The 27,723-nt window shown below is 43.2% G+C and overlaps 2 protein-coding genes across 6 annotated transcripts; both read right to left on the bottom strand.

Moving 5' to 3' along the window:
- Nucleotides 1-436: 436 nt before the first annotated feature.
- pde9aa (phosphodiesterase 9aa) lies at nucleotides 437-13,205 on the bottom strand. 2 transcript variants are annotated; one of them, XM_087803841.1, is made up of 19 exons: nucleotides 12,949-13,205; nucleotides 11,896-11,966; nucleotides 11,709-11,786; nucleotides 11,213-11,256; nucleotides 9,731-9,785; nucleotides 7,540-7,610; nucleotides 5,586-5,670; nucleotides 4,496-4,556; nucleotides 4,305-4,379; nucleotides 3,997-4,083; nucleotides 2,991-3,095; nucleotides 2,370-2,452; nucleotides 2,090-2,246; nucleotides 1,915-2,028; nucleotides 1,175-1,279; nucleotides 980-1,108; nucleotides 802-897; nucleotides 670-735; nucleotides 437-542 (listed from the first exon to the last, which is right to left on the bottom strand). In XM_087803841.1, the coding sequence occupies exons 1-18, from the start codon at nucleotides 13,009-13,011 to the stop codon at nucleotides 685-687; spliced, it is 1,530 nt and encodes a 509-aa protein (XP_087659967.1). In that variant the 5' UTR covers nucleotides 13,012-13,205; the 3' UTR covers nucleotides 437-542; nucleotides 670-684. The 2 variants fall into 2 exon arrangements, with proteins under 2 accessions (XP_087659967.1, XP_087659966.1); XM_087803840.1 differs by lacking the exon at nucleotides 4,305-4,379 and adding an exon at nucleotides 4,178-4,252.
- Nucleotides 13,206-13,616: 411 nt separating this feature from the next.
- Nucleotides 13,617-27,096, bottom strand: slc37a1 (solute carrier family 37 member 1). Of its 4 annotated transcripts, none has more exons than XM_087804323.1 (21): nucleotides 26,907-27,096; nucleotides 22,637-22,765; nucleotides 22,286-22,367; nucleotides 22,124-22,229; nucleotides 21,169-21,247; nucleotides 20,956-21,091; nucleotides 20,101-20,177; nucleotides 19,791-19,957; nucleotides 19,445-19,497; nucleotides 19,259-19,339; nucleotides 19,064-19,102; nucleotides 17,747-17,869; nucleotides 17,568-17,658; nucleotides 17,444-17,506; nucleotides 17,287-17,372; nucleotides 15,477-15,525; nucleotides 15,341-15,414; nucleotides 15,195-15,273; nucleotides 15,016-15,113; nucleotides 14,823-14,887; nucleotides 13,617-14,171 (listed from the first exon to the last, which is right to left on the bottom strand). In XM_087804323.1, the coding sequence occupies exons 2-21, from the start codon at nucleotides 22,690-22,692 to the stop codon at nucleotides 14,156-14,158; spliced, it is 1,620 nt and encodes a 539-aa protein (XP_087660449.1). In that variant the 5' UTR covers nucleotides 22,693-22,765; nucleotides 26,907-27,096; the 3' UTR covers nucleotides 13,617-14,155. The 4 variants fall into 4 exon arrangements, with proteins under 4 accessions (XP_087660449.1, XP_087660450.1, XP_087660452.1 ...); XM_087804324.1 differs by having other exon boundaries at nucleotides 19,259-19,333; XM_087804326.1 differs by lacking the exon at nucleotides 19,064-19,102.
- Nucleotides 27,097-27,723: the final 627 nt, after the last annotated feature.

Below are 27,723 nucleotides of genomic sequence, written 5' to 3'. Positions count from 1 at the left end.
TCAATATTTAAAATATATATTTGCATCATGATGTGCGTGTACTTGTGTTGACGCCCATAGCATCTGATCGTGTATGAAGGTAGATTTACATAATACGTTTTACATAATTTACATAATTTATTGAATCGAAAATAATAACAATTTCTTTCAATAAAGAAAATGTTGCTTCAATTAAGAAAAATACATACATTTACAATAAAAAAAAAAACAGTTTTCTTTGATTGAGGTAATCAGTTTTTGTGGTGGGGGCATATTATTGTCGTGCAAATTTTTCAATAAAGTTTGTTTTGATTAAACTGAAAAACGTTTTGAAGTCATTTATTAGTTTGATTGAAGTAAAAGAAAAGGTTATGGTTAAGATGCACGAGGCGTTACGTACAAATGAAGAGATGGTTCTGGTTTTATAAGTAAATTTATTTGTGCGTCAATAAAAACTACAAATCTGTACAAACTGTAAAAAACCAACAAATAAAAAAAGTCCTATTCTGGTCACATGACTTCACATTCCTGAAGAGTCTTTGGATTGTCGAGCTCCCAGCCGCCTGCTCACTGGGACAACTGAGCATTTGTGGCAAGCGAACTGCCGAAGACCAGCCGGAATGAAGACCTGAAGTTCTGGTGCTGGAACACAAACAAGTCCAGGTTTCATCCCCGTCAGCCGCTCGTCACCTGGCCACTCACCTGTCACTTCTTCTTCCCGCCGATGGTCAAGTTCTCGCTCTTCTTCTTCTGCACCTGCACGACCACGCTTCAGGTTAGCTTCGGTGGGGAGCGCGGGTTCAGCTGGTTCTGGACTCGTACCTCGTTCATGGCGTCGTCGATCTGCTTCAGCTCCTCGTAGCGGTCTCGGGAGTCTCTGAGCGGCTGCACCATGGGCTCCTCAAGCTGAGGGAACAGCTGAGCCGCGCACACACACACACACGTGTCACATGATGGGTCCGGACTCATGGTCGGTTGGTCCGGTCCGTGGTGGTCTCACCTTCATAACGGTCTCGAACATGGGGATCAGCACGAACTTGATGAACCCGATCTGAGCGGTGGGTTTAGTCACCTTCTCCCGGTCCATGAAGGGGGCCACGGGAAGACCCTCCGTCTTCTCGCGGTCACTCTAGAATCAGATCAGATCATTAGGACTGTCCAACCTCTCTGACCTCCCACACTGAGGGGTCCTGACCTGCATGAAGTACTCCTCCAGGAGACAGTCCACCCAGGGCTCGGCCACCTCCATGGGCCGGACCTCGTTGGAGATGTCGCAACATTTTATAAGCACCATCTTCAGCTGGAACAAGAAGAGGTCAAAGGTCAACTGGTGAATGTTTAAACGGTGGCAACGGCTGTAGAGCACCGAGTCGTTGAAATGGATATAAAAAAACAAGGTATATTACATATTCATATATAATTTGTTTTTCACAATATGGTATCGATATTCACTGCATTGTATCGATTTTTTTACTTGATCCATGCCGATGACTGAGGACAAGAGGATACATTCCACTACAGTATTTTTTAAAGCTGATGTTTGGTTTAAAAACAAATGAAAGCAGTTACAACTTCGTCAAAGGTCACGTAGTCTGTAAATTCTGTCAAGTCGAGTCAAATTCAGTCAAGTATTTTCGGAAAAAAACAACAAATACATTCTTGTTCCTACAGTATTGCAATATATGCAAATGTATTGTATCATTCCCCTGTATCATGATAAGGGAAGTATCACTGCCAAAAAAGATTATTGCCACTCCCTCAAAATTATTTTCGTGATAAACATAAAAACGTTCTTTCTTCTGGACGGTTAAATGTATCCATTTGTCTATGAATGTGTTCCCAGAGAAGAGGAAGTGTGAGAAGGTCCGTCAGGAAATGGATTTTGCAAAATCAAGCTAACGGATTCCTGCTAACCGGTCAGGTGTGTGTCCTTACACAGGTGACATGTTCCTCGTCGGAGTAGTCGAAACTGTCGACCTTCTGCTTGAAGGAGTCCAGGATCTCTCCGTGTCGGGCCATGTCCGTTGCCAGGATCAGTGTGATGGTCCCCTGGAGAGAAGACACGCATGTAAGAACACGCTCACGGGCACGCAGGTCCACAAGAGCACACCTGTCGGATTTGTTTAAAGGCTTCTGGATCGAAGGTGGAGAAGATGTTGCAGTCTGGCTGCGAGAAGATCTGGAAGGCGACGGCACAGTGATGGTTCTCCAGCGGGGACATGTCGTTGTAACGCACCGCCAGCTCGGTTCTGGCATTGATCTGGTACCTGACGTCAGACGTGTTGATGAGGTCACCTTCAGCCACACGTGGAGGTGTGTGTGTGTGTGTGTGTGTGTGTGTGTGTGTGTGTGTGTGTGTGTGTGTGTGTGTGTGTGTGTGTGTGTCTTACATGTTGTTGAACCCAGGATGGTCCAGATCGTGACACACGGCTGCTGTCATGAGAATCAGAACGTCCACCTGAGTGAACTTCTCCTGGAAAACACACACACAGGGTGAGTGATATGGAAGTACCTGAAGTATCTGAAGTGCCATCTGAATGTCGAATGTTTCAATGTAACATTTTTTATATTTAAATGTTGTTTTTTTCTTTTATATTTGAATTTTTTTTTTTAATTGAATTGAGCAATTTTTTAAAATTTAAATAATATATATAATACTATTTATATATAATATAAGATAATACCAGTATGTAATAGCATTTTCATAATGAATTTAGAATTAGGATAAGAATAAAAAAAATATAGAATACATTTTTTTATTTTTTTATTTAGTGTTATTATATTGAACTCTTTGTGCAATCATTCATTTTTGATTTTTTTTTTAATCAGTTACTTAAACAGAATAACTTAACATAAAACAAAAAACAAAAATGTTAAATTCAACCATTCAATATTATGATGTGACTGATATACACAAACTGATGACTGATCAGTCTATGGAAGTATGTTTGTGTGTGTGTGTACGTGTGTGTGTGTACGTGTGTGTGTGTACGTGTGTGTGCGTTTGCTACCTGCAGGCTGCAGAGACAGATCATGCTGTACATCATTTGAGTGACGCAGAAACAGTGACGGAAGTTGTGAAAGGGGTTGTTCCTGTAGTTGTCATGGATACACAACTGTGGAGAGACAGATCCAGTCAAGAGAGGAAGGATCATATGAAGAAGGGTAAAGAGAGGAAGGATCATATGAAGAATCTTTAGGATTAGCAGGGCCAAAGAAGACGGGTCAGGAGAGGGAGGGTCATATGAAGAAGGGTCATATGAAGAAGGGTCAGGAAAGGAAGGTTCATATGAAGAAGGGTGAGGAGAAGAAGGGTAAAGAGAGGAAGGGTCATAAGAAGAAGGGTCAGGAGAGGAAGGTTCATACGAAGAAGGGTCAGGAAAGGAAGGGTCATATGAAGAAGGGTCAGGAGAGGAAGGTTCATATGAAGAAGGGTCAGGAAAGGAAGGGTCAGATGAAGAAGGGTCAGGAGAGGAAGGTTCATATTAAGAAGGGTCAGGAGAGGAAGGGTCATATGAAGAAGGGTAAGGAGAGGAAGGTTCATATTAAGAAGGGTCAGGAGAGGAAGGGTCATATGAAGAAGGGCCAGGAGAGGAAGGTTCATATTAAGAAGGGTCAGGAGAGGAAGGTTCATAAGAAGAAGGGTCAGGAGAGGAAGGGTCATATGAAGAAGGGCCAGGAGAGGACGGTTCATGTTAAGAAGGGTCAGGAGAGGAAGGTTCATAAGAAGAAGGGTCAGGAAAGGAAGGGTCATAAGAAGAAGGGTCAGGAAAGGAAGGGTCATATGAAGAAGGGTCAGGAAGGGAAGGGTAATATGAAGAAAGGTCAGGAGAGGAAGGTTTATACGAAGAAGGGTCAGGAGAGGAAGGTTCATATGAAGAAGGGTCAGGAAGGGAAGGGTCATATGAAGAAGGGTCAGGAAGGAAAGGGTCATATAAGAAGGGTCAGGAGAAGGAGGGTCAAAGAAAGCAGGTCAAGAATGGGAGGCACATATGAAGAAGAGAGTTGGGCTCTCACCAGCCATCTCTTGAGAGTGATGGGGTTGATGCTGAAGTCCTTGACCAGGCCCAGGTCGTGGTACATGTGTTCCAGACAGCTCAGCATCTGCACCAGAACACACCGTCAGTCATCACAAACACTAAAACAAGCAAACACACCACAACTACTGCACATGATCACATGATCGTCACAGCCTCACCTCGTTGGGCTCCCACTGCCAGGCATCAAACGTTGGCAACCTAAGTGCTTCTACTGTCTCCTGAGAGAGGTGGTACTACACACACACACACACACACACACACACAGAGGTGTCAGCGGGCTCTTACCTCATTAGCCTCCCAAAGCCAGATGTCGAAGGCGGGTCGTTTCAGGGCGTCTATGGTCTGTTGTGACAGCACGTACTGTAGACAACACAGCTGTCAGTCTCCCTGACTCCGCCTCCGCTGGCTGGGACGCTCACTTCAAGTGTGTGTGTGTGACTGCGTTTGAGCAAGTGTGTGTGTGTGTTTTTTTGTACCTTTGGGTACAAGGGGACATCCCTGCGAGGAGTTAGTTTCTTACTTTCCTCCAGAAAGCTGCTGCAGAAGAAGAAAGAAAGGTTACACAATTATACACACAGAGCAACAACAGGTACTACTGCTAGGTTTTAAATCTCGTTTTAAAACACACTTTTATTCCCTGACTTTTAACACAGCAAGAGACTCTAAACTGTTTTTAGTGCTTTTTTACTTACTTACTTACTTACTTGATATTGTTTTTACCTTTGTGTGTTTTAACTATGCTTTCTTTTATGTCACTGTACAGCACTTTGTAACGACTGTTGTCGTTTTTAAAGCTCTTTATAAATAAAGTTAAGTTGAGTTGAGTTGAGTAGGTGGTTGTTTTTTTAATATAATATTATAAATATATTTATTTGTTTCTATTTTTGGAAAAGTTGAATTTGTTTTTATATAATAATTCAATTCAATCCTTTCTATATTTAAAGATTGAATTTGTTTATTTTCATTTTTCAAAATGATTTTTTTTAAACACGTATTGTTAATATTGTAATTCCAATCATTTATTTTTATTTTTATTTAGAGCCTTTCACATTTAATAATAATAATAATATTTAATTCAAATAGGTTTAATAGCCCCATCATACAGTACCGAGCTACTTTATCTTACTTTCAGCCAATCATGCGTAACTATTTTACTGACGTTTCATATAAAATTTGAACGGCTAAAAATTTAAAATAAATTCAGTGAATTGACTTTTTATTTGAATTTAAAAAATAGTTTTGAATGATTGGAATCGGAATATCAATATGTTGATGGCACTGATATAGTTCCATACAAACGCCACACAACAACACTGTTACACACTCACAAACGAACACACTCTTGCTATCCGACCCAAAAACTCTTCGTAATATTCCATCTAGACAGGAAACACTCGAAAACTCTCAACTTAGAAACCCTCGTAGGACATGTTCGATACAAATTGAAATTCTCCGGCAGAAATACTAAACTCATTAACTGCAGGGGGGCACCCTGGAGCCCAAAAACATCAACGCACACGCACGTCCGATCGATCAATAATCAATAATCAAGCATTTCATTGTCACCTGTTGTTCCGTGACGCCATCTCCTCCCGCATCTTCTTGATGTCGCTGCGACATTTCTCGATCTCCACCACCTTCATGCCCTCCACTGTGAACACACACACACACAATTATTCTCATGGTACATAACATGTCGAGGTCAGGAATGGGATTTTCAAGAGAAAAACATTCCGAAAGTCATCGATGAAACCAGGTGAGGAGGACAGACGACGGGAACGCAACCTCAGCGCATCAGTGTGTAACTGAAAGTCATCATCAGGTTTATTTATCTGACTTCACCTGCACTGACGCCGACACCCCCCCCCCCCCCCACACACACACACTTCAACGGCTCTTCAGCCGACGCAGAAAAAGGTCACCATGGAGACCAAAGTGATGAGAGGAAGAAACACTGGTGTGTGTGGGTGCCCCGCTGTTACCGTGGTTACCAGGTAACCAGGCGAGCGGCTTGTGTCAAGTGTGTGTGTGTGCGGCGACACGGCGAGCGGCAAACATGCATTTATTATTTTGCAGCAAAAAAGTGTTCCCTGTACACGACTGATGATGTCATCCTCTGAGGTCGATGACATCATCAGTCGTTTTTTTTTGGAAGAAAAGACGATCACGGTAGGGTTGAGGGTCCGAAAGTAAAACTCAGTCACGAAACCAAATATTGAAGATTCTGGATCTAAAATATGAAAAGGTTCCCCATGAAGGTCTGAGTCAGCAGGATTGTGAAGGAGAGCTTCTGACTCATAAGAGAGCTACAGACTCATATGAGAGCTACAGACTCATATGAGAGCTACAGACTCATAGGAGAGCTACAGACTCATAAGGAGTATTATAGACTCATATGAGAGCTACAGACTCATAAGGAGAGCTACAGACTCATTTAATAGCTACAGACTCATAGGAGGGCTATAGACTCATAAGGAGAGCTACAGACTCATAAGGAGAGCTACAGACTCACTCATAAGGAGAGCTACAGACTCATAGGAGGGCTATAGACTCATAAGGAGAGCTACAGACTCATAAGGAGAGCTACAGACTCATAGGAGGGCTATAGACTCATAAGGAGAGCTACAGACTCATAAGGAGAGCTACAGACTCATTCCATAGCTACAGACTCATAGGAGGGCTATAGAATCATAAGGAGTATTATAGACTCATATGAGAGCTACAGACTCATAAGGAGAGCTACAGACTCATACAAGAGCTACAGACTCTTAACCGAATAACAGACTCGTAGGAAAGCTAAAGACTTGTAAAAAAGCTACAGACAGGTAGGAAAGCTACAGTCTGGTAGGAAAGCTACAGACTCGTAGGGAAACTACAGACTGGTAGGGAAACTACAGACTGGTAGGAAAGCTACAAAATGTTAGGAAAACTATATACTGGTAGCAAAGCTACAGACTCGTAGGGAAATTACAGACTGGTGGGAAAACTACAGACTGGTAGGGAAACTACAGACTGGTAGGAAAGCTACAGACTCGTAGGGAAACTACAGACTGGTGGGAAAACTACAGACTGGTAGGGAAACTACAGACTGGTAGGAAAGCTACAAAATGTTAGGAAAACTACAGACTGGTAGGAAAGCTACAGACTCGTAGGGAAACTACAGACTGGTGGGAAAACTACAGACTGGTAGGAAAGCTACAAAATGTGAGGAAAACTACAGACTGGTAGGAAAGCTACAAACTCTGAGTCGTGGTCTGCAGGAAAACTACAGACACCTGCAGCAGCTTTAGAAATGGTTGTGTCGGGCAGGACTTCACTCTCACTCGACCTTTGATCAGACGAGGTGATAACTCCGGAAACTGATTAAATGTTCTTTGCAGAAGTTTAGGACGTCTGTGATTTAAAGACTGCCAGCGAAGGCAATAATTCGTGTCATGTGTCAACAAACGTAAGATGAAAGGAGCCGAGCGACAATTCCTGCTTCGGTCAGCAGTGTGTTTTGTTCACAGAGAAGACTCACACTCCACTCGCTTCTCCAACATGGCCAGGCGATTGGTGACCTCTGTCTTCAGCTCGTTGATCTTGAACGCTCTGAAAAACAAAGGTGACAGAAGCTTGTAAGTAAAGTGAATGCAGAGTAGCTCATTGTAAGACACACAATTTATGACTATTTTAAGTTATAGCAGGTACACATCAACACAATTACCAAATTCTTGGTTTTGCCGAAAACTTCCCTGAGCTGAACATGTATCCTAGAAACATTGGTTTGCAAGTCCATCAAAGTTGTGTAACGTCTTGGTAAAAACTGCCCAGTATCCTTAAACAAATAAATAGGTTCTAAAAAGATTAGCTGATGTGCTAACACCACGATAACAGAGGCTCAAGTGGACAAAGGCTACAGCTAAAGAAGGCTACAGCTAGCACAGGCTACAGCTGACACAGGCTACAGCTAAGGAAGTATACAGCTAACAGAAGCTACAGCTAAGGAAGGATACAGCTAGCAGAGGCTACAGCTGACAGAGGCTACAGCTAAGGAGGTATACAGCTAACAGAAGCTACAGCTAAGGAAGGATACAGCTAGCAGAGGCTACAGCTAACAGAGGCTACAGCTAATGAAGGATACAGCTAACAAAGGCTACAGTTAACAGAGGCTACAGCTAACAGAGGCTACAGCTAAGGAAGGATACAGCTAACAGAGGCTACAGCTAAGGAAGGATACAGCTAACAGAGGCTACAGCTAAGGGAGGATACAGCTAATAGAGGCTACAGCTAACAGAGGCTACAGCTAAAGAAGGATACAGCTAGTAGAGGCTACAGCTAACAGGGGATACAGCTAATGAAGGATACAGTTAACAGAAGCTACAGCTAAGGAAGTATACAGCTAACAGAAGCTACTGCTAACAGTAGCTACAGCTAAGGAATGATACAGCTAACAGAGGCTACAGCTAAGGAAGGATAAAGCTATCAGAGGCTACAACTTACAGAGGCTACAGCTAAGAAAGGAAAATAATAATATTAATAATAATAATCTCTATTTATATAGATAGAGCTAATAAAGGCTACAGCTAAGAAAGGATACAGCTAAGGAATGATAAAGCTAACAGAGGCTACAACTAACAGAGGCTACAGCTAATAAAGGATACAGCTAAGGAAGGATAAAGCTAACAGAGGCTACAACTAACAAAGGCTATAGATAAGAAAGGATACAGCTAAGGAAGGATAAAGCTAACAGAGGCTACAGCTAAGAAAGGATACAGCTAAGGAAGGATAAAGCTAACAGAGGCTACAGCTAATAAAGGATACAGCTAATTAAGGCTAAAGCTGCCAGAGACTGTGGCTAGAAATGGGTTGATAAAGTCTCACGATACAGCTGATACAGTTTCTTAATATTTTAGAGGCCACTAGATGTCACTCTGCTTCCTTATCGTAGGCTCTGATCTACTATTTCAATAAAACTTGGCTTCATTCTCACTGACATGAAATGATGCCATCTAGTGGCCTTCCAAACTGTATCATGATACAGCATCAGCGGCTTCATGAGGCCTCGTCAACCCATTACTAGCATTAGCTAAGAAAGGCTACAGCTAACAGAGGCTTCACTAACAACCACTGAAATTCAAGGAGAATCAGAAGAACCAAAGCAACAGAACGACCAAAAACGTTTGTCTTGTGAAGAGTATAGAACCAGCTTCACTTTATGTAACAATCACTTTATCTCTATTACACAACTTCCTATCACCTGCTAATTGTGACAATTACACACATACACACACACTGCTCAACACTGACATAGATAAGACAGTTTGGACACACAAGAGTCCTTCATATTTAAAACACAAAATTGAACGATGACAAAAGACGAAATCAGACGCCGACAGTACGACATGGTCACGATTAACAGATGTTTATCTCATTATGTTTTGTTTTTAGTTCATTAACTAGATGTTTCTTCTGAGATGATGTCATAAGATAATCTGGATCGTCTGTCACCGCGATAAGAGATGGTGAGACAGTGATGTCGTCATAAAACTGCTGGTTCAAAAATGAGCGCCCCCTGCTGGAGTCTATCGCAGAAAAAACAAAATAGAAGCTAAAAGACAAGATGTGATTTTAGGAAGTTAAATTTAAGATCTAAATCGTTTTTTTTAATGTTAGCATCTGCCGCCGTCGATCAGGAAGGACAAACAGGAAGTGCATATAAATGTGTTTACCTGGAGAACTGCTCGGCCACCTGAGTCAGAACATTCTGGAAAAGCTCTTCCTTATCTGCAGAGACACAAGGACGAGTCAACAACGCAACACACGTCTGTGCAGCATCTCTGGACGATCAACACTGAGGCGAGCGCGTCCGTCCTGGCGCTCTCACGCTGTCACCGCAGTTTGATTGGTGGAGAGGCGAGATGTTGTGGACAAAGTTCAACCAGGCCGGCCCATAAAAAAGCAAGTGGAATTATAAAACTGTGTGTGTGTGTTTGTGTGTGTGTGTGTGTGTGTGTGTGTGTGTGTTTGTGTGTCCCGTGTCCCGTCACTGACACGGTAGAGGTCGGAGGTCAGCAGGGCAACGACTCCGACATCAAAAGAAAATCGAGAGAGCCGACGACAACAACAAGGTTGAGAAGATCAGAGCTGAGCTTGTCGCCATGGCAACACTGCTCAGATGTTCCACCGTCGTCCGCTGCAGGTCGTGGATGACCGACCACACAACCCCGTGACATAGTGTGGAAAAAAAACTTTGTCACACACCTACACTATAGAGCCGACATGGGCCCGGGGGCTACATGCGGCCCTTAGACCGTGTATATGTGGCCCTCATGAGGTAAAGGATCACGTAGAAACTATTTTTGGATTCATATATTTTACTCATTACTGGTCTAAAAATATGACTATAGGGCAGGGATGGTAAATTACATTTCATCAGGGGCCATACTGTGTCTGTTATATACGGGACCTTCAAGGCAAAAGAAAAAAAAAAAGGAACAAATAAAGACCTCTTCAATTAAATAAACAAATAAAAGGACATTCTTAAGCTTACTTACTTTGATGCATATTTGTTTTTTTTAATTGAATGATTCTAAAGAAAAACAAAATCAAAATAAACTGCGTAATATTTATAAAATGTCATATAAAAGCAGTTTATTTTCTAATAATTTATAAAAAACAAAACCCTTAAAAAAAGCAAATAAAAAAAAAAGTGTATGTAAAAATAATGTATATCCTTAAACAAAGATCCTTGATATTTAAGAGTTGAACTAGTAATAAAAAAGTTAGATACTCATCGGATCAATTACTAGATGGTCAGTTTAAAAGTTGTATTTTGACCTTACGCGGTCCACATGAGATAGTCAGAGGGTCACGTGTGGCCCCCGGGTTGCACCATGTGAGTAGTATTGCCCCTTAAAAAAAATGTATTGAATATAAAAAATATATTATTAATTAAAGTTATATACATACAATAAAAGAATCATTCGAGCTTAAATTTTTCATTTCTTCATTTTTGTTTGACGGCCCCTCAAAACATCCACTGTATAGAATGTGGCCCCTGACGAAATTAAACTGCCCACCACTGCTCTAGAGTGTGGAGTATTGTGTTTAAAGGTAAATCTGTGTGCATTACTCATGCATGTGTGGATGTTGTGTTATTTTTAATTTAACATTTGTGTACAAGCTTGTGTTTTCATGAGTGTGTTTCTCACCCGCCAGCTGTCCTCCGGCCAGTGGCACGACTCTGTACGGTGACCTTCAATACGCACATAAACAGACGCACACACACACACACACACACACACACACAGATCTTGTGAGATAAGATAACAGCAGTGCGGCTTGTTAAGCTGGAGTCATTATATTGGTTCCGTTCATTTCAACAACAGGTTTAACAATGTTGACAATGTGTGAGTGTGTGTGTGTGTGTTAACACAATTTTAATTTATGGTGTGAAGATTCCAGCACATAAACTGCTTTATGAAGGTTTAGCAAAGCGGATCGTAAGTCACATGACCAATAAGTCGTAGGTTCAAAGACGGGCGTTAAAAAGTTTTACACCTGACATCATAAGCTACTGTGGTGGAGGGAAGGAGGCAGCAGGAGCACCTGCAACCTCCGTCGCTACACAAGGTGACCACCAGGGGGCGGGGGGAGGGAGAGAAGTCACCTGCCCAGGTGAGAGTCTTAGAGCCCACATCATCATACCTCTCGCTGTTGTGCGGCATGGTGGGGTCGATGGAGACCATCGCTCCGGAGGAATCCAGCAGAGACAAGTTAGTGTTCCTGCGCCAGAGAAGACCTGGTCAGCATGACCTGGACTCACCACGGTGTGTGTGTGTGTGTGTGTGTGTGTGTGTGCGTGTGTGTGTGTGTGTGTGCGTGTGTGTGTTACCTCGGCACGCCCAGAGCTGTGCACAACAACTCTTTGATGTCACACGGGCTGCAGAACCGACTGAACACCACCTGCATGGAAGAACACACAGAAAGGTGTGTTCACCTGGTCCTCACCTCAGGTCCTCCTCATGACATCCTCACACCATCACCTTCCCTCTTCTCCTCCTCACACCATCACCTTCCCTCTTCTCCTCTTCACACCATCACCTTCTCCCCTCTTCTGCCGACACTCTCGTCTTCTCCTGACATTCTCACCTCCTCCTCACCTTATGTCCTCACCCTCATAAAATCCCTCACCTTCTCTCCTTTCCTCCTAAACTCTTCCCTTCATCCTGAAATCCTCTCCTTGTGACATCCTCACCTTCTTTCCTCTCCTCCTTACACCAACTCTACTCTTCTGTACTCCTAAACTCTTCCCTTCATCCTGACATCCTCTCCTCGTGACATTCTTTCCTCGTGTCCTCCATCTCCTAAGACCCAACCATCTCTCCTTTTTCCCCCCCTCAACTCTTCCCTTCCTTCCTTCCTCCTCAAATCTTCTCTTCTTTCCTCCTAAACTCTTCTTTTCATCCTGACATCCTCTCCTCGTGACATTCTTTCCTCATGTCCTCCATCTCCTGAGACCCCACCATCTCTCCTTTTCCCCCCCTCAACTCTTCCCTTCCTTCCTTCCTCCTCAAATCTTCTCTCCATTCCTCCTTCCGACACCCTCACTTTCTCTTCCATCCTCAACTCTTCCCCTCTTCTCCTGACATATTTGCCTTTCTTCCCCCTCTTCTCCAGATATCCTCAACTTCTTAACACCCTCTCATCCTCTCCATCCGACACCCTCAACTCCCCTCTTCCTCCTGAAATCCTCCTCTCCTCGTGACATCTCCTCTCTTCCTCTCCTCCTCTCCTCCCCCTCTCCATCTGACCTCATCTCTGAAGACACCACACGACACATATGGTGGTGGAGGAGAAACGTTGTTTTGATGCATCCATGGATCCATCCATGACGTGTGACGTCACTCCGATTCGAATCGTGACGTCACACTCGTGTCGGACTCACCCTCTGGATCCGGCCGTCCACGTCCAGGTAGATGACCCGGTATGAGGAAGAAGCGGATCCCATGATGTCGACTCTCGTGCGGGTTTACGCGGTTCCTGGTCCTCCTCCGCTGCCGTGCTCGCCAGCGGCCCCGGGTGAGTGCGCGGTCAGCAGCCGGTCACCATCGCCTGCTCCTCGATCACGGCCGCCTCTTGTGAGACTGGGAACGGGGGTTCGGTGGGTCTCGGTCCGGTGTCGTTTCCGCTCTGTGGTCCCCGGTAAGTCAGCGGCTCTCATAAAGCCGCGCGCGCTCCCGCCTCCGCGTTTACTACTCATCTCCCCGGGGACGCGCCCTGCGCACGCGCATTGGAATTGCAACTTTGAAACATTCTGTGTGTGTCTGCGTGAACGCGCGTGTGTACTTATGATCGTAGTTTTTGGACGGATACACACATAAACCTTAATTAAAATTAATTGTAAAAGTGAGTTTTTATGTTTGTTTTTTTAAGCTTGTGTAATTGCCTGTGACGTCATACGGCCGAGGGTCCTTACATGTAGTGTCTGGGTCCACTTGTGGGGTCTGCTGCTGTCACTGAGTGGATCTGTCTGTCAGAAACTCACCGCCTGTCAAGTCCAGCTGAGCCTGTAGACCCTCGAAGGATTTATTGGACAATGACTTCCCACAATCCTCTTCTGGATAGCGCCCCCTTTTATTATGTCCCCCTTCCTCCCCACGTGAAAAATAAGTTACCCCTGGACTCAGTGGACTGTCACTGGTCACGTGACACTCGGTCCTCTCACTGGTCACATGATCTCAACAGGTGATTCCATTAGAAACACGTCAGCGACACACATTTCAAAATAAAAGACGTCAGGTTGGATCTTTGGTGCAGAATAAGGCCTTCGGTGGTCAGAGTTGTACCAGCAACTGCAATCTCAACAGGTCCACATTTCCCTGCAACGAACAGTTTTGAGTCCAAAACATTAAAAAACCCATGAGACCCGGGACCAGACCCAGAGTTTGAGCAGCAGATAGACTCCAGCCCGGCACAAGTGTCCGGCTGGTACAGTGAATCCTCATGGGGTTAAAAGATGTCCATCCAGCAAATGTCTTCAATGGACAGAAGTCAAATCCGAGCTGGGCGAAGGTGTCCAACAGATGTTTGACATGAACTTTGTCCACATGGAGGTCGTGTAGATGGAGGTCTGGACGCAGGTGCATCAGTGGTCAGTGCTCCTTCAGCCTGTGTGAGACAATCAGATGTGAAGCTCATAGACACTTGCTAGGTACTCCCCAGATCCTAATGTGGCCCCAAGTACCTCTAACCTTTCCTCACACATCTACTTCTCCACCCTCACATGTCTCTTTCTCCACTTTCTCTACCCTCTCACCGCTCCTCTACCCTTAAACATCTCTTTCTCTACCCTTACACATCTCCTTCTCTACTTTCTCTACCCTTACACATCTTCTTCTCTTCCCTCACATATCTCCTCTACTTTCTCTACCCTGACACATCTTCTCCACTCTAACCTGTATAATCTACTTTCTCTACCCTCTCACATCTCCTTCTCCACCCTCACATGTCTTCTCAGTCACATACACATCTCCTACCCCACCCTTGTATCTGTACTTTACTACAGTGATGAAGCAGTGTCATTATCTTCCACTAGATGGCTGTCTCTGCATAATTGTTCTTCGTTTTTAACAACTATTCTAATGAAAACATCATATCATCAACTGATGGCGCCACCTACTGACCTCTAAACAACATGACACTGCTTCATGAAGCTTCATCATCACTACTTCACTACCCTCAGACGCGTCACCCTCACCTCCCAACATGTTTCCTTCACCACCCTTGCATTCGTCCCTCCCCTCACACTACTATACTCACTCCACAGCTGTGATGGGTCTGGACTTGGCACAGGTCAGCTCCTGGGAGACGAGTCGCAGTAAAAGCTGAAACACAGGCACATCTGCTTTTAAAGTCTTATCTTAAAAAGAAACAACGTTATGGTCCTGAGGAGCCAGATGTGGCATCGTAGCTCAAACCTCTTGAGATCATGAGAGTGTTTATCGAATCTCACCAGCAGGGACAGGAAGTCTGCAGCCATCAGCATGTAGAAGACCTGATCCCACCCACCTGCAGACAGGACTCCTGCCAGCAGGGGGCCTACCGCTGCACCTAAAGAGACACATTTACATCAGTCCAGTATGTTCATGACAAAATACGATCCCTTCCCATCTTAGGTCAAAGGTCACTGACCTACAGAGCCGGTTCCGTCGATGATGGCGGTTACCGTGGACAACGCTCTGGCGTTTCCCTTCAGACTCTTGTGAGTTCCCTGAGGACAAGAACAGGGGTGTCATGTGACTGTGAACACGTGTTGGACCGAGTGAGGAGGTACTGACCAGATCTGCCGACACAGCAGTGGTGATGAGAGAATATGGTCCGTTGACAAGCCCCCCGCACACCAACAACATGGCTGCCAAACACAAACCGTTAGTACGCTGCTGGTGCTGCAAAGAACAGATAATGAAGTCTTACCGACGGTCGGCCCGAAGCCAAGTTCACTGATCATAGAGAAGCCGTAGAGCTGCAGGAGAAAAACGTTACGCTCATTCGCATAAAACACACAAATAGCTGCTGTTTTTTTTAATTACCCTAAAATGAAGCAACCAATGCTAACTGATAATAACTAAAGCTGCTAATGCTAGCTGAAGTAGCTATGACTTACTGAAGCTAGCTAAAGCAACTGATGCTAACTGATGAAGCTGATGCTAGCTAAAGGAACTGATGCAAGCTAAAGCTAATTGATGCTATCTGAAGTAGTTTACACCAGGTGAAGCAACTGGTGCTAACTCTAGCAAGGGATGCTAACTGATGAAGCTGATGCTAGCTAAAGGAACTGATGCAAGTTAAGGTAATTGATGCTATCTGAAGTAGTTTACGCCAGGTGAAGCAACTGGTGCTAACTTTAGCAAGTGATGCTAATTGATGAAGCTGATGCTAACTTTAGCAAGTGATGCTAACTGATGAAGCTGATGCTAGCTAAATGAACTGATGCAAGCTAAAGCCAATTGATGCTATCCGAAATCGTTTACGCCAGGTGAAGCAACTGGTGCTAACTCTAGCAAGTGATGCTAACTGATGAAGCTGATGCTAGCTAAAGCAACTGGTGCTAACTCTAGCAAGGGATGCTAACTGATGAAGCTGATGCTAGCTAAAGGAACTGATGCAAGTTAAGGTAATTGATGCTATCTGAAGTAGTTTACGCCAGGTGAAGCAACTGGTGCTAACTTTAGCAAGTGATGCTAACTGATGAAGCTGATGCTAACTTTAGCAAGTGATGCTAACTGATGAAGCTGATGCTAGCTAAATGAACTGATGCAAGCTAAAGCCAAATGATGCTATCTGAAGTCGTTTACGCCAGGTGAAGCAACTGGTGCTAACTCTAGCAAGTTATGCTAACTGATGAAGCTGATGCTAGCTAAAGCAACTGGTGCTAACTCTAGCAAGGGATGCTAACTGATGAAGCTGATGCTAGCTAAAGTAACTGATGCAAGCTAAAGCAAATTGATGCTATCTGAAGTCTTTTATGCCAGGTGAAGCAACTGGTGCTAACTCTAGCAAGTGATGCTAACTGAAGTAGTTTATGCCAGGTGAAGCAACTGCTGCTAACTCTAGCAAGTGATGCTAACTGATGAAGCTGATGCTAGCTAAAGCAACTGATGCAAGCTAAAGCGACTGAGGCAAACTGAAGCGACTGAAGCTAATTGAAGCAGCTATGACTAACTGATACTAACTAAAGCAATGGATGCTAACAGAAGCGAACTGAAGTAGCTGAGGCTAACTGAAGCAAGTGAAGCTACCTGAAGTAGACTATGCCAAGTGAAGCAACTGGTGCTAACTCTAGCAAGTAATGCTAACTGAAGCAACTTTTGCTGAACGAAGCAGCTGACGCTAACTGAAGCAGTTGAGACTTACTGGTACAAATAAAGCAGCTAATGCTAATTGATGCCAACTAAAGAAGTCAAGTCAAGGCTAACTGAAGCAACTGATGCTAAGTGAAGGACGCAACTGATAATAACTGAAACAACTGATGCTAACCAAATCAGATAAGACCAACTGATACTAACTAAAGCTAATTGATGCTTACTTAATAAGCTAAGGCTAACTGAAGCAGCTGATGCTAACTTAAGCAGCTGATGCTAACTGAAGCAACATATGCTAACTGCAGCTAAGTCTAATTAAGCTAACTGATGATGAACTAAATAAGCTGAAGTTAATTAAAGGAGCTGATGCTAACTAAAGCTAAAGCTAACTGACACAGGTGAGGCTACCAAAGTGGACTCACCGTCGGAGCAGCCAGCAGCAGCATGACGGCGCAGGTCACGGCTCTCATCCCCAGCTTGTCGGAGATAACTCCTGCGAGGATCCCACCTGCTCACACACACACACGGCATGATACACACATGTCCTGACAGTAACACAAGACACACACACATCCATACCAACGATTCCTCCGACGTCAAACAGCGTGGAAAGATCTCCGGCCTGTTTGGCGTCCAGATGAGCTGCGGACACGCATCAAACATGAAACTCAAAACTCACACTGGACACTTGAGAACCACTCACCGGCCTTGGTGATGTAGAGCGGCAGCCAGAAGAGGAAGGTGTAGCTGACCAGCTTGGCGAAGAGCAGACACAGGGAAAACTCTACGACTCCCTGAAGACAAAAAAAGAAGTGATGACTTGTGCAAAGGTAAAAATAAGACTTTCAAAATAAAAGGTCGGGATGAGACAGAGGCACTGACCGGGATACGCAGCGCTCCCATGAAGCTGATGGCCGTAGGCTCCGCCTCGCTCTTCACGACCACCACGGGCTGGACCAGAACACAGCTGGTGTCCCGCGGCAACAGCAGCTCCGTGTCGTAACTCTGAGGTAAAAAAAAGTGGTGAGTTGTTGGTTAACATCTTGAGCTCTTCCATCAGCCGACAGTTACGGTTTGGTCTGGGACGGCGAGTGACCCGGAAGATACTTTCCCGCCGTTAAAAGTTCATCCAGTTGCACGACAACATGATTGTGTTGCAGGAGCAGGCACTGCTTTTTTTGCTCCCTGCTGACACCCGTTGAAGCTTCATGGTAACTGCGTGATGTAGATGGAACATATTTTGCAGATGCAAGTGTTTGTGTAGTTTTACTTTTTTCTTTTTATCCGATTTGACTGAAATTTGTCATCAATATTTTGAAATATAAACCCTTTATTTCTGCTTCAAGCCTATGGAAGTATATCAGTCACCGCAGAATATTGAACGATTGACTTTCTTATTTCAAAGGTTGAAACTTTGATTTTTTTTATTGTAATATTGTGTTTTTAAGCATTTAATTGTTTTTTTATATATATATATAATTAATTAAACTAATTATATATAAAACGGTTGATTTATTTTTATTTAATATTTAAATTCAATAGTTCATTTTATATTGTAGTTTTTTTATGTTATATTACAATTTTAAAAATCGAATCTTTTGTTATTGGTAACATTTTTTAAATTCAATATAAAAAATGCTGGTATAATGACCAATAGTGTACAAAGCTTTTCGGTCAAACTTTCAGCCAATCACGCGACAATGACTTAAAAGTTTATTTTTAAAAATTAGTAGTTTTTTTCTTCAAGTAAATTATTCCAAAAAACAAGACCAAACATTAACTTTAGGAATTGTTGAATTTGATTAATAAAAATAAATAAATCAATGCTTAGAAAAACAACATTTCAATAAAAAAAAGTTTAAACATTTGAAATATTAAATTCAACCATTAAATATTCTAATGGAAGTAATATACTTTCAAACAAGGCCTTCAAATTCCCTTTACTCAAACCAAAACCAAATTGAAATGTACGTCAAAAAGCTGAGTCAGTAGAGGCGTCAGCATCAGGGTTTGGCAGATGTCTCATCAGTGTAGCAGTTCCTGCTCCTGCACCACAATGAAAATTCACTTACAAGACTTAAGTCACATGATTGGCATCGGTGTCTGCCCCGCCCAGAATTATCACAATCATCCCCACCACCTTCGTCATCATCATCATCATCATCATCATCATCTTAATCTTGGCGGCAGAGGACTGACCTTCCTGTTCTGAACACTATCTTGGTAGCAGTAGTAACCCTGAGAGGACGATCACAGTCAGTTACACAACAGCTGCTCATTGACCCTGGGATGACCTCTCAAGAGGAGGATCAGTGGCCGTTCATTTGATCAACATGTGATCCACATGGATGAACCCAATGTTCATCATGGTTTTTACTCCAGGAGGAAACTCACCGGAGCTTTGTTTTCTTTGTACTGCAGGAACGTCTCACTGTGTCCGTTACCACCATTCCAACCTTTAGTCGTGACCTGCAGCTGCCAACATGAGCACACAAGTGAGGGGGCGCTATAGAGTCGAACTGAGAGATTATGAAGTTGATCAACAGAATGATCGAGATTATGAACAGGATGTGCACTCACGTGGTGTCCAGCAGGGGGCGGCGTATTGTACATGCTTTTCAGGTCGTTTGGATCTGAGGAGGAACAAAAAGTGATGTATGCATTTTTTTTTGGTTTTAATAGTTTTCAACTTGTTGCCTTTTAGATTCAGTATACAAATCTTGGTATAATAGTGAGACACCAGACAATACCTAATACCTAGAACTACTTAATGGAACTTTCAGCCAATCATAATGATATTTAATTTTGAACATTTATTTTTGAATTATTGGATTTAGAATATACAACTTTAAGTGTAAAAAAAACCCATTTATTTATGAAAATACAAAATAAATAAATAAATAATTATAAGTGGGGTTGGACTCACGCTCGATCAGGAACAGGAAGCAGACGACGCCCATGGCAGCGATGATGAGTCCCGGGACGATGAAGGACATACCCCAGTTTGAAGAGACCCAGTAACCAGCGATCAAGGAGCCCAGGATGTTCCCCACCGAGGTATGAGAGTTCCACAGTCCCATGATGAGTCCACGCCTTCACATGACACACGGTTCATCAACATGTAACATCACGACATGAAGGGAGAGAATTCTATCGTGGGATCTGTGAGACCGAGCTGCAAGTGGTCGTGATGTTATGAACCATTGGATGGAGGCGTCAGAGGCAGGTTCACTCACCTTCCTTTGCCGAACCAGTTTCCGATGCAGGTGACCACACTGGGCCAGCCGGTGGTCTGGACCAGTCCGTTCGCCACCTGAGACACAAAACAAATTGACCTCTGAACCTCCTTTACATCTGATATATTTCTTCTGTTGGGATGCAGGCTGATGTAGTTTTTTGTCATCCAATGATTTAAAACTATTTTAATGATAATACTTTAAAATCTTTATTACTATCTGATAATCCTTTATACATATTCTTTTTTTTTTTATTCATGTCACATGACATATCATCCATATTTATTATTATTTATACATCAGCTTGTTTTCACTTATTTACAAGTAAACCTTTTAAGACCTCATTTAATTATTTTATTATCAATATTATTCTTCAACTAATTTATTTTTACAACCTCGTATTCATCTTAATTCGTGGTTTACTTATTTTTGTTTTTATTTTAACATCTAATATTAGACAATATATTTCTTTATTCCTTCACCTTTTAAAAATATTATTTCAGACTGGTCTGACTTAAGTCCGGATTTTATTCTTTCTTCAATTTCTTTAATTACATCCTCAGCAGCTGAACAAACAATGACATCCTGTGAGATCCCAGCGATGACTGAGGACGAGAGGATACAGTGGACACCAGCAGCTTCTAAAGCTGATGTTTATATCATAACATATCTTGGTTTCAAAACAAATGAAAGCAGTTACGACAACACCAGAGTCAAATACTCAACAATACTACAAATATATCCTAGTTCCTACAGTATCACAATACATCGTATTGTTGCCCCTGTATCATGATACATATGGTATTGCCAGGTTTTTTGCCAATACACACGCCTAGATGCAGCTGGACGTCTTACTTGGACGACGATGTAGAAACTCATGTTGTGGACATTGAAGGTGAAGCCGAGTCCGAACAGGCAGGTGAAGAGTCCACTGGCCAGCATGCCCACCGTCAGGTAGAGGCGTATGGGCAGACGCTCGCCGATGATGCCGCTGCACAGGGGACAAGATGGTTGACGGGAGAACCTTCTCGTGGACTTGGAGCTCCGCCCCCCCTGCTGCGCTCTCACCTCAGGTACATTCCCACGGCGTAGGCGCACAGGAAGGAGTAGTCCAGAGCTCCCAGCAGCTGCTTGTAGTTGCTCTTATCTGAGCACACAACAGTTCACACACTTAAACCTACTTGTGTCACTTCCTGTTTAATATGCACGTATTTATGTCTCTCTTACGCAACAGAGATTATAACAACTGTATAAACAATATATTTATCAGGGTTTTAACGGTCACAATTTTACATGCACATGTAATCAAGGCTTATAACCGGTGTGTAACCAGTTACATGCATTCACGTCTCCATTCTAATCCCATTACAGCAAAGCCCTTCCAGTAGTGATTAGAGAAAAATAGTTTATTATTGTAGAGCCGCATCAAATAGATGCATTTCGGACAAAATAACAGATGAATCACATACACTCATTAACTGTATTTTTAGGATCATAAGGTGCACTTATTATCCTTAAAGTTTCGCAAATAAATCAACACTATAAGAACTTATTTATTCATTCTAGTTTTACCTACTGATTTAAATTGATTTTATATTCAAAATAGTGCTTAAATAATTATATTAATTCGTTTTTTGAAATCCATTTATAAAAATATTTGGATGGAAGTATCTAGTGGTTATATAGCTCAACTACATGTAAACGGTAATAAATAATATTTTTAAATGATGTTTACAGAATGTATTTAATAATGTATTTCTAAATGAAAAAAAAATGTATTTACATATGTGTTATACGTATATTAATATAAATTAAGTGTTTTAATAGATATTATATAAAAAAATATACTGAGTTGTGTCATTTAAAATGTATTAATACATAAATATATAACGTTATTTACAAATGTGTAACTATAATGTATTTACGTAAGTATTAATAAATGTATTTATTCATGTATACATTACTGTATATACAAATGTGTGTGGGATGTTTGTCATACTTGGCGTCACTCGACAATACGAACCGAAGGGCTTCCAGCTGCAGTCGTGGAAGGACATGTGCTGACCACCAGAGGCCAGCGTGGAGGCTTCAGCCACCGCCAGGGCGGAGCAGTTCTTGTGTAGCTCACTCTGAACACAAACACATGTGAGCCACAGCTGGCAGGACAGCTGGCGAGGCCGCTTACCTTGACGATGCTAATTGGTTTCCTGGAGAGATGGAAGCTGGTGTAGAGGAGGAAGGTGAGGACGAAGGTGAGCGCTCGGTACCTGCACACAGGTGGGCGCAGCCGTGAAGGTTGATACACCTGACACAAGTTCAGCTGCACTAAACAAACATGTGCCTCAGAAGGTGATTTAACACCTGTGAGCTCAGAATCAACATGATTGGCTGTTTGCCGGTCATGTGACTAATGGAGTCTTCATGAGGTCCTTTTGACCGAGTAGCCCAGAGAGGACCCTGGACTCTGACACACTGTGATCACATTACAACAGGCAGAACTGGTCCGGTTCTCTACTTCCTCTTAAGGTGGACTCACCACTGCTCCCGGCTGAAGGAGAACAGTAGACGCACTCCAGGAGGAACGGGAGCCATGTCGAGTCCAAGTCCGAGTCCTGCTCCGGGGTCAGTGGTGCCGGTCCAGGAGAGTCATTTCTGACTGACAAGTCTGCGGAGAAGAGAGAGTCATTGAACACAAGAACTTACAACAACAATGTGAACACAACTATCCATGAGGAGAATTTAAACACAACAACTAGGAGCCACAACATGAACACAACAACAATGTGATCACAACTATCCATGAGGAGAATTTAAACACAAAAACTAGGAGCCACAACATGAACACAACAACAATGTGATCACAACTATCCATGAGGAGAATTTAAACACAACAACTCAGAGCCACAACATGAACACAACATCTCAAAACAACAATGTGAACACAATGATCCATGATAAGAATTTAAACACAACAACTCAGAGCAACAACACCTCACAACAACAATGTGAACACAACTATCCATGATAAGAATTTAAACACAAGAAATCGCAAAACAACAATGTGAACACAAGAACTCAATACAATACAATGAACACAACAATTCAAAACAACAATGTGAACACAACTACTCATGATAAGAATTTAAACACAACAACTCACAAGAACAGCATAAGCACAACAACAATTCACTATAACAATGTGCGCACAGCAATTAACAAATAACACAATGAAGACAACAACTCACTACCACACTATGAACACAACAATTAATTAAAAGAATTTATACACAATAAAAAGTTGAACAAAACAACAATGTGAACACAATAATTCACAACATGAACACAACAACGTGAGCGCAACAATCCAGAATGTGAACACAACTATTAATGAAAAGAATGTGAACACAACTATTAATAAAAAGAATGTGAACACAACTATTAATGAAAAGAATGTGAACACAACTATTAATGAAAAGAATGTGAACACAACTATTAATAAAAAGAATGTGAACACAAGAACAAGGACACAAACTCAAGAACAGAACGTTGACTCCACTTAACAAACACTAAAACAGAGACTCACCAAAGACAACACTGAGTCAGTTCATTCAACATGGACTCACTAAATAAACAATGAGTAACTTCTCTCGGAAAAAGAATTAAAAGAAATAACAAAACATATCATTTGAGTTCACCTCTGCAATCTACTCGTCCAATCAGGAGGAAGTATTTCAAGCCTCTGCTCAAGTTTCTAATCTTTATCAACGTTCTTACAATCTGAGGCTGAGCAGGAGCAGTTCTTCAACTTGTGTCAGGAGATCTTCCACCGTGTTGGAGGAGTTTTATCTGTTTATCTATATAATGTGTGTGGGTGTGTGTGGTGGGATAAGTTTGTAGTGGAATAAGTGCTTGGTGGAATAAGTGAGTGGTGGGATGAGTGTGTGGTGGGATGAGTGCGTGGTGGGATGAGTGTGTGGTGGGATAAGTGTGTGGTGGGAGGAGTGTGTGGTGGGATGAGTGCGTGGTGGGATGAGTGCAGGGTGGGATAAGTGTGTGGTGAAATAAGTGTGTGGTAGGATAAGTGCGGGGTGGGATAAGTGTGTGGTGGGAGGAGTGTGTGGTGGGATGAGTGTGTGGTGGGATGAGTGCGTGGTGGGATGAGTGAGTGCGTGGTGGGATAAGTGCAGGGTGGGATAAGTGTGTGGTGAAATAGGTGTGTGGTAGGATAAGTGCAGGGTGGGATAAGTGCGTGGTGGGATGAGTGCGTGGTAGGATAAGTGCGGGGTGGGATAATTGTGTGGTGGGATGAGTGTGTGGTGGGAGGAGTGTGTGGTGGGAGGAGTGTGTGGTGGGATAAGTGTGTGGTGGGATGAGTGCGTGGTGGGATAAGTGCAGGGTGGGATAAGTGTGTGGTGAAATAAGTGTGTGGTAGGATAAGTGAGGGGTGGGATAAGTGTGTGGTGGGATAAGTGCAGGGTGGGATAAGTGTGTGGTGGGATGAGTGCGTGGTGGGATGAGTGTGTGGTGGGATAAGTGCAGGGTGAAATAAGTGTGTGGTAGGATAAGTGCGGGGTGGGATAAGTGTGTGGTAGGATAAGTGCAGGGTGGGATGAGTTAGTGGTGGGATGAGTGCGTGGTGGGATGAGTGCGGGGTGGGATAAGTATGTGGTTTGATGAGTAAGTGGTGGGATGAGTGTGTGGTGGGATAAGTGTGTGGTGGGATGAGTGAGTGGCGGGATGAGTGTGTGCTGGCATGAGTGTGTGGTGGAATGAGTTAGTGGTGGGATGAGTGCGTTGTGGGATGAGTGCGGGGTGGGGTGAGTGAGTGGTTAAATGAGTGTGTGGTGGGATGAGTGAGTGGTGGGATGAGTAAGTGGTGAAATAGGTGTGTGGTGGGATAAGTATGTGGTGGGATGAGTTAGTGGTGGGATGAGTAAGTGGTGGGATAAGTGTGTGGTGGGATAAGTGTGTGTTGGGATGAGTGAGTGGTGGGATGAGTAAGTGGTGGGATAAGTGTGTGGTGGGATAAGTATGTGGTGGGATGAGTTAGTGGTAGGATGAGTGAGTTGTGGGATGAGTGCGGGGTGGGATAAGTATGAGGTGGGATGAGTAAATGGTGGAATGAGTGAGTGGTGGGATTAGTGCATGGTGGGATACGTGTGTGATGGGGTGAGTTTGTGTTGGGATGAGTGAGTGGTGGGATGAGTGTGTGTGGTTGAATAAGTGTGTGGTGGGATGAGTGTGTGGTGGAATAAGTGTGTGGTGGGATGAGTGTGTGGTGGAATAAGTGTATGGTGGGATAAGTGTGTGGTGGAATAAGTGTGTGGTGGGATGAGTGCGTGGTGTAAAGAGTGTGTGGTGGGATGAGTGTGTGGTGGAATAAGTGTGTGGTGGGATGAGTGTGTGGTGGGATGAGTGAGTGGTGGAATAAGTGTGTGGTGGGATGAGTGTGTGGTGGGATGAGTGAGTGGTGGAATAAGTGTGTGGTGGGATGAGTGCATGGTGGAATAAGTGTGTGGTGGGATGAGTGTGTGGTGGGATGAGTGAGTGGTGGAATAAGTGTGTGGTGGGATGAATGTGTGTGGTGGAATAAGTGTGTGGTGGGATGAGTGTGTGGTGGGATGAGTGAGTGGTGGAATAAGTGTGTGGTGGGATGAGTGCGTGGTGGGATGAGTGTGTGGTGGAATAAGTTTGTGGTGGGATGAGTGTGTGGTGGGATGAGTGAGTGGTGGAATAAGTGTGTGGTGGGATGAGTGCGTGGTGGAAAGAGTGTGTGGTGGGATGAGTGTGTGGTGGAATAAGTGTGCGGTGGGATGAGTGCGTGGTGGAAAGAGTGTGTGGTGGGATGAGTATGTGGTGGAATAAGTGTGTGGTGGTATGAGTGAGTGGTGGGATCAGTATGTGGTGGGCTGAGTATGTGGCGAGACGTGTGAGTCTTTCTTCCTACCACGTGTACAACTGTGTGTTTAACATGGACACAAAAGTACAGCATTCATGTCACGCTGTACTTTGTCCTTCAGTTTGTATGTTTTACCAGATGTATCTTCTATTTATTTGATTGTGTTGTTGAACTTCCTGCTCGATGCATCTGAAGAGAAAAACTTCACAACTTGAAAATCAAAAACATGTCTTGACTTTTTTTTTCATCTTCAGAGTGTTTAAATACTGTAGTCTTTACACCAATTTTTTTTACAGCATCATGATCAAGGAGGAGAAATCGACCTCTGACCTCACGCTGCGACATGACATGCAAGGTCACAGGAAGAAGGAGTGAAGCAGGTGGACCAGCACGTGCGAGTCAGTTTACTTTATTATTGTTCCTAACATTATATAACAGATATTTTTATGCAATGTGAAAATAAAACCACCACAGCAACAGGGTTTGAAATCCAAGTGTTTTTCAAATTAAAAGTCTGATTTTGACTTCAGTTCTGAGCAGAGACCCTGGGGTAGACTTCTGGGTCCCTCGAACCCTGAGGCGGCGGATCCTAACGATCGCCACGTTGATCTGAGCGTCACGTCAGGTACACAACGGTGTCTACCTGGCGTGACGTCACAGCTTCCTGCTTTATCCTCTGCAATAACGCGGATGAATAAACTGGAATCTAAAGCTGGTTTTAGTTTGAAAAATATAAATATAAACCCTTGTGTGACTCTGGTGTGGAGGGTCTTCTGCTGGGGGGTACCAAGACGGTCTTGGGCGGTGAAGACCCGGGGCTTCCTCCTAGTACGTCGATATATATGTCTCACTATTGGACCAGGAAGGGACTCGATGTGGGTCTTCGGTGGTTCTGTGGTTCTCTTACCGTGGAGCGGACGGTTCCGAGTCCAGCCGAGCGGTTCCTTTCTTCTTCTTCTTCTTCTTCTTCTTCTTCTCCTCCTGTACCGCCGGGTCTTCGGTCTTCCTCGGCGAGTCTCTCTCCGTCGGCCCCGGTTCCGAATCTGGTCTTCAACGAATCCCTGTCGCGACCGTCCCTGGTTCCGTCCAGTCACCTTCCGTCACAGCTCCGTTGTGTCTACGTGACGTCATTTATGGCAGGGGTGGGGGGGGTCGCTCTGATGTTCTCTTTCTGATCTCACTGCCGCCCCCTAGAGGGAGTGGATGATTAGAACACGAGCGATAGGTAGAATTTGATCATTTTATCTTTTACATTTACAGCAAATATATATAAATGAATGACTCGAATGTCTTCTACACCTCAACTCACCTCAATAAACAACTTCAGGTGCATTAAATAATAAAAAACAATCATTAAAAACTGAAACAAGATGTTTGAAATAATTACGTTTTTACAACTAAATAATAATTTCACGGAAGAAACGAAGTTAAACCACATAATTTCATTAAACAATTCTTATTGATTATTGACACATTACATCAGAATAAGAAACGTTTATTGCCCGTAGGACATAGAAATGTGGTGTCAGTATAGAATTAAAAAAATAAATAAACAAGATAACACAGACATATTGAATGATGTATTTATTTGTTTGATTTTGTCACTTTTGCATTAACGTCACGTCAACACCTTTTTAAGGAACTGCAATTAAAACAGACTAAGGTAAGTAAGTAAGTAAGCCACAAAGCGCTTAAACAATCAAAACAATACTCAATAAAGTATA

Source organism: Callionymus lyra, chromosome 12, assembly GCF_982586985.1.
Source record: "Callionymus lyra chromosome 12, fCalLyr1.hap1.1, whole genome shotgun sequence".
NCBI classification, from domain to species: Eukaryota; Metazoa; Chordata; class Actinopteri; order Syngnathiformes; family Callionymidae; genus Callionymus; species Callionymus lyra.
The sequence above is the reverse complement of the archived record's forward strand: the minus strand, read 5'-3'. Positions and strand labels throughout refer to the sequence as shown.